We start from the raw sequence: 6,881 nt of genomic DNA on the forward strand, positions 1-6,881 counted from the left end.
ATGGAGATTCCCCAAGGCCTTATGTCGCTGTTTGAAGGTAGGAAGGTGGTTTCAAAGAAAGGATGCAGAGGTACAGTTTAATTTGCCACCCTGAGCCCTTCGGGGATGGGCGCAGTATAAATATAAGAAATAAATAAAATAAATAGATAATTAGCACAGGGGAGAAGTGCTCAAAGCAGAACACTAGCATCTGGAGTGAAATCAAACACCTATGTCCCTTTACAGCCCTCGGGAAGTCCATTGTTTTGAACTTGTGAATGAACTCCGGTTCCGCAATCTCACATTGTAATCTCCCCTTGAAGCTTCTCTGAGGACTGCCTTTAAAGGCAGCAATGGAATGTCCTGGGAAATTGAATTAAAACTGAGTATAGGAAAGACTCACTGGTGGAATTCAGGATTGGATGATAGGGAATGGGGGAAGTGACCCTTTTTCTGCAAGAGACCCTAGAAAGCAGTCAGAAAACTGCGTCCAAAACAAATGGACGGAACATGTTTCACTGTGCTATTGTTTTGGGTGCAGTGTGTTTCGCCAATGGCACAATGGCCGCCACAGTTCTCAGCCTGGACACCAAACCTGCCTTGGACCCCAGGAGAACCCACCTTCGAGACCGGAACTGTGGACCGGTGACAGCTGATGAATCCAGGGCCCTTTTCTCTTTCCCGGTCACCGCTTGTGGAACAACAAGAAGGGTGGGTAGGCTGTTTTGCAAAAAATTATGGGAAGCAGAGAGGGTTAAGATGCAGGATTGCGGAGTGTGTGTGTGTGTTTCATTGGCAACCCGAGAATGGCGGCTGTTTGCCAGGAACTTCTACGAGGCTACAATCTCATCCCTTTTTCTGATTCCGGGGTGCTTTGTAAGTTGCAGTTCTAGAGTACTGAGGAATATCACCTGCTAGGTTATATGGTTTCTGAGAATCACCGTGTTGGTCTACAGTACAAGAGCTGGATTCGAATCCAGTAGCACCTCAGAGCCCAACAAGATTTCTGGGGTATAAGCTTTTGAGAATCAAAGCTCCTTTTGTAAGATTACGAAGCATCTGGTATTTGATGAAGGGAGCTGGGACTCTCAAAAGCTTATACCCTGAAAGTCTTGCAGCTTTCTGAGTTATTATTGGACAGGAAGCCATCTTGTGTGACCAACTATGAGGAAAGGCTGAGGGACCCGGGAATGTTTTGTCTGGAGAAATGGAGATTGAGGCGGGACATGATCACATCCACCTCACATCCTCAACATCTCCAGTTAGGAAGAATTGAGTAGTAGGGAATGTCAGAGTCCTCCTTCTTCAGTATTGGACAGCTGCCAGTGTGTGGACAATGTTGACCTTTGGTCTGAATCAGTGTAAAGCAGATTCCTGCATGTTCTGGACTTGGCCCTCTCGGTGGACAGCCACCGAGCCAAACATGGCGTTCCTTCCCCGTTCTTTTTCTTTCAGTTTGAAGGCGATTACTTGGTGTATGAAAATGAAGTCACCTTCAAGAGACACGAGATTCCAGAGGCCAATCCAGTTATCACCAGGGACTCCCAATATAGGTAAGCGTCAAGCAGCGGGCAGTATCTAAAACATTCAGTCCGTTTATATTTAACTTATTCGTTTTAAGAGAATCCTGCTAACCAGAGGCACAGGTAACGAAAGCTATGATGAGGTACCTAACATTCAAAGGGTTAGTTATGTTGTGGTACTGAGTAAAGCTCAGGTGTGCATTTATGTCGTTCTTCTCTAGGTTGACTCTGCGCTGCCGTTACCCCCTGAATGAGACTCTCAGAGTGTGGGCTCAGCAGTTCGTGGGGGGCATAGTTACACCTGTGCCCTATGCCCTTGCGGCCAGAGGTAAGGGAGATGGGACATAGGGACATAAGAACAAGCCAGCTGGATCAGACCAGAGTCCATCTAGTCCAGCTCTCTGCTACTCGCAGTGGCCCACCAGATGCCATTGGGAGCTCACATGCAGGATGTGAAAGCAATGGCCTTCTGCGGCTGTTGCTCCCGAGCACCTGGGACCACCACTAGATCCTGCAACTAGGATGAAGGGGGCTTTAACCCTTGAAACCCTATATCCTGAAAAGCTTGTTGGCTTCTAAGGTTCTCTTGGACTCAAATCTTGGTGCCTTCAGAGGTTTTCTGGTGGCTAATTCACACAGTGGACCTGCTGGAATGAATTTATTATTTGTATTGTCGAAGGCTTTCACGGCCGGAATCACTTGGGTGCTGTGTGGTTTCCGGGCTGTATGGCCGTGTTCTAGCAGCATTCTCTCCTGACGTTTCGCCTGCATCTGTGGCTGGCATCTTCAGAGGATCAGAGCATCTTCAGATGATCCTCTGAAGATGCCAGCCACAGATGCAGGCAAAACGTCAGGAGAGAATGCTGCTAGAACACGGCCATACAGCCCGGAAACCACACAGCACCCAAATTTGTTATTTCTTTATTTAGAAAACGTATACCCCTCCTTTCTGCCCTCCAAATGTAACGCTGCACTATGAAAGCGAAGACATAGCCAAGTAACTTCCCCATGTGTTGTACGTTCACTCCGACCTCTTCACAGGGTAGTTGTGAGGATGAAACGGAGGAGAGGGGCATGTAATCCATCGGGAAGAAAACAGGGGTACAAATGAATTAAATACATTAACTGAATGTTTTAAATTAACTTCACCGCTTTCTTCTGGAAGCGCCCCTCGCAGCTTACCGCCAGGGAAGATCTATGGATGACAACATCTTTTTCCAGAAGGCAGGGGCTGTTTCGGCAGGTGAGACCTCTCTCACACACACACATGTGCGGACACCCACACACATGCACTCTGTGATCCCGAAAATTATGTTGTCTTTGATTTCTGTCTGCCGGTGCAGTGCATGCAGGCTGTTTTTGTGACGATTGTAGGGGCGTGCAATGGGAGCTGAACAGCTCCTGCGTCTCCAACATACATGGAACTAGAATACTACCAAAAGGGTGAGACCAAGGCTACATATCTGTCTGGTGTGCAGAAAGTTGCCCGTTCAATCCCTGATATCTCCAGTTAAATGAACTAAATTACATACGCTAGGAAAGACTTCTGCCTGAAACCCTGGATCACTTTTGCCTGATTTTGATGGATGAATAGTCTTATTCGGTCGTGTGGGTTTACAACAGTATGCCCTGCCCCTATGTTTCCTACTTCTACTAACACTAATCGCACCTTCCTTGCTTGAGCCAAACTCTGTAAAAGGTCTTTTCCAAAGCAGGACAAAACGTCCGAAATCAGACCTGCCACGCAGTAATAGAATTTGGGAGTCGGGGCAGAGCTTCGGATCTAAACTGTGTGCAGAGCCTTGCTTCAGCTATACACTCATTTTATTTTATTTTCAGGAGTGGCCGAACCGATGAGGGTCTGCTTGCCAGCCCTTGGCATGGTCTTGTTTGGAGTAGCTTTGCTGGTAGGCATCAGTGCTTGATGGTTAAAAATAAATAAATAAAACAATTAAAGAAAAACTTGTTTAGACATTCTTTTGTAATGTGAGTGTAACCTCTTTCTGTGGGTTCTGTGGGGCAGTGCTTGGAAGGAGTTGCAAATGAACTAAATTTAAACAAAACAGTTTACTTCTCTTAACAAATAACACTTTTAAAACATTTAACATTTACACTTTACAGTCCTGTTAAGTTTGCATTTTCAAGTCCTTGTATTTACAGTCTACTGATATTGCCAAGTCCAATTCTTCTTTGCTGGTGGGGTTTTGAAGACTTCAGAGGCTTGGTGAACGGGCTTCAAGATGATGAAGGTTCCCAGAAAACTCTCCCCATTTACATACACAAAACCCCTGAAACCATAAATTCTAACATTTACAATATAGCAAAAAAAAATAAACGCCCTTCCCACCAGTTTCCAATAACATTGCAGTTACCTTAAACAAGGTGTTAAGGGCTTAATAAAATCAATCAAGATCCCAGCCTGGTAGCCTTGCTTCTTCCAACCTCATGAGTTCTGCAGCCTTCTGCTTCTTTTCAGACTCCACCCCTTTCTGGGTCATCCCATTCTCATGCAATGGAGGGGTTTGGCACGAGCCAGGGAAGTGGGCGGGAAGAAGGGAGGAATAATTTACTAAGGTGTGCAATGAGGAATATTTTGCTGTGTAGATTTCTTCAGTATGGTCCTCAAGGGAGCAGTGAACTTGTACCTGGACTGTAGCCGTTTTGTGTAGAGGCCCATATGGTAAATCTGCCACCATTAAACAAACACACACACGTTAGATCATAGGAGGAGAACTGGGTAGTACCATGACCACTCCAGTTCCAGTGTGGTGCAGTGGTTAAGAGCAGGTGCATTCTGATCTGGAGAACCAGGTTTGATCCCCCACCCCTCCACATGAGCAGCAGACTCTAATCTAGAGAACCAAATTAGTTTCCCTGCTCCTACACATGAAGCCTGCTCTGTGACCATGGGTCAGTCCCAGTTCTCTCCGAATTCTCTCATCCCCACCTGCCTCACAAGGTGTCTGTTGGGAGGAGGGGAAGGATTGCAGTTTGTAAGCTGCTTTAAGACTCCTTTATGGTTAAGAAAGGCAGGGTATAAATCCTCTTCTTATGCACAGGATTCTCTGTACAAAACTTCTTAGCATGGGATTGGCCCTAATTCCCACGGTTTTAGGAGGAGAATGGAGCACTCTCTCACCATTTGGATGGGGACTAGAGCAGAGGGAGGGGGGATCAATTCTTCTCTCTTTGTGGGGTGGGGGGAGCCTCCAACTCCTGGGGTCCTTCTGGCGCTGCTCCCCAAAGTAATGGGGGAGGGAGGAGAAAACAAACTTTGCTTCTCCCCCCACGTGCCTCCCATTCAAGGACGGGGGGCGGGCCACAGCAGGAGGGAGGAAGCTGCTCAGCCAATGGGGAAGGAGCTGTCTCTAGGCCCCGCCTCCCCGCCTTTCCGTTCCGCCAGTAAGAAGTCCTGCTTTTCCCTTCCCACGAGAGGCGGGGACGGGTGCGCGGGACTCCCCCCTGGCTGGGAGCGCAGGGTCGCCTCGATCGCCCCGTGATCGCAGGAGAGCCAGGCTGGATCCCTCGTTGCTGTGAGCGGAAGTAAGGGGACTCCTCCTCGGATCTCCAGGTAACTCCATGACACGCATGGGTTAGCGCGTTCCCACGTTATGCAGGGTACACGCAGTTAGGAATTGGGGCGGTTTCGGTTTCCGGCAAACTTGGTCCCAATCAGAGCCTTTCTGCTAGAGAGAGAGAGAGAGAGAGAGAGAGAGAGAGAGAGAGAGAGAGAGAGAGATGAAGCCCCGCTCGTTCAGACGTTACCTTTTCCAGCATGGATTGCACCCCCGTGTCAAAGGTGACACTCAGCTCGCGTGCAGACCCGGAGCCTGCCCAGCCGAGAACGCGCGTCCATTCGCGTGTCAAACTGTTTCTCGGGGCCGGTGTGTAGCGATGGCAGGATTCACACGTGCGCTTGGAGGTTGGCGACTGGATCTTTCGAGCCGACCGCACCGAAAAGCGCTGGCGGTTGTGTGCAAGTCCAGTGTGCCGGTAGAAGCTGCAAGGATCTCTTTCTCCCCACAAGATCCCTAAAGATCTAGTAGTCCAGCTACCAATAAACGCGCGGGTGTGAATTAACACGCAGTTATAGCTCCCTGTGTGGATCATTATATAATGCCCTCTTCTGGGGGGTTGGCAAATGCCATCTTCTTGGGGGGGGGGGGAGATGTTTTTGTATTCTTTGCATGTCTGAAGGCCCCACTCCAACTAACGTTAGGTGCAATCCTAAACAGAGTTACACTCTTCCAAGCTCTGTTTAGAATTGAGGCCCCACTCAAATTAGTGGGGCAAATGTCATTGTTTACATGGGGGGCGGCGGGAAGGTTACAAAATGCTATCAAGTTGCAGCTGTCTTATGTGGATTCCTTCTGGAGGCAAGAAAATGTCCGGAGGTGGTTTGCCGTTGCTTGCCTCTGTGTGGTAGATCATCGTCAGGGCATTGACTTGCTTACCGGTAATTTCTACCCCACTTTCTGCGGTGATGCATAAAACTTTCCTTCCCCCTCTTATTCTCACAACGATCCTGCAAAGTTGGCTAGACCAAGTGCGTAGGTCTGGCTTGAGCGCACCTAGCAAGCTTCAATTGCAGAGTGGGAATTCGAACTTGGATCTTCTGTCCCCGAGTCCACCTGTCTATCTATTACATCTCAGTGGTGTGCAATGAACACAAATACTTTGGCTGTAAAGAGAATTTGGACTGCGTCCGCTCATCTAAGAATGCCGCGCGATCGTAGCAATATAGTAGTTGCTCCCAAGTGAACTAGCAGGTCCAGACGGAAGAATCCCCAAGCAAAAGATTGCCACTACTCCACAATAGTGTCACACAGTGGTGGGATCCAAAAATTTTAGTAACAGGTTCCCTCGCCAGCCCCCCCTCAGCAAAGGGGGCAGAGGCGTACCTAGGCAAACCTGAGCCCTGGGCAAAACCTGAGTTGGATGCCCCCCCCCCCCCCCATGGGCAGCCACCCCACCACAACCCCAATTTTTTTTTTTTTGCACCAGGTCATTTCTAAATCATCATCACATTATAGAAAATGCCCCGACTCACAAACCTGAACACAGCAATGGTGAAACACACAGGTTCTTTGATAGAGACTGGTGAGATGAAAGGTACAAAAGGCTGAGAATCAATGAATTGCAGTACCTGAAAGGGATTAACCCAGTTCAAGGAGTGACATTATTAGTCGCCATTACTATATGGAACCTTCACGTTCAAAGGCAGGATGCCTCTCGGGGAGGCGAGGGCGTGGAGATGGAAAAGCGGACCCAATTAGTGACCCCCTCTCGGCACACACCAATAATTAGTAACCCACTCTCGGGAACTGGTGAGAACCTGCTGGATCCCACCTCTGGTGTCGCATCTAGTGACGTGTGTGT

General features: G+C 48.5%; 1 protein-coding gene across 1 annotated transcript in view; it reads left to right on the top strand.

Annotated features, from left to right (window-relative positions):
* The window catches only part of LOC125444397, a 15,394-nt gene extending 11,967 nt beyond the window's left edge, over positions 1-3,427 (top strand). The window contains exons 13-17 of the mRNA XM_048516807.1: positions 521-690; positions 1,435-1,532; positions 1,724-1,830; positions 2,668-2,745; positions 3,342-3,427. Coding sequence (XP_048372764.1) covers positions 521-690; positions 1,435-1,532; positions 1,724-1,830; positions 2,668-2,745; positions 3,342-3,427 — 539 coding nt within the window. The remainder of the gene's footprint in view (positions 1-520; positions 691-1,434; positions 1,533-1,723; positions 1,831-2,667; positions 2,746-3,341) is intronic.
* The last annotated feature ends 3,454 nt before the right edge of the window (positions 3,428-6,881 follow it).

This window comes from Sphaerodactylus townsendi, linkage group LG15 (genome assembly GCF_021028975.2).
Source record: "Sphaerodactylus townsendi isolate TG3544 linkage group LG15, MPM_Stown_v2.3, whole genome shotgun sequence".
Lineage (NCBI taxonomy): Eukaryota > Metazoa > Chordata > Lepidosauria > Squamata > Sphaerodactylidae > Sphaerodactylus > Sphaerodactylus townsendi.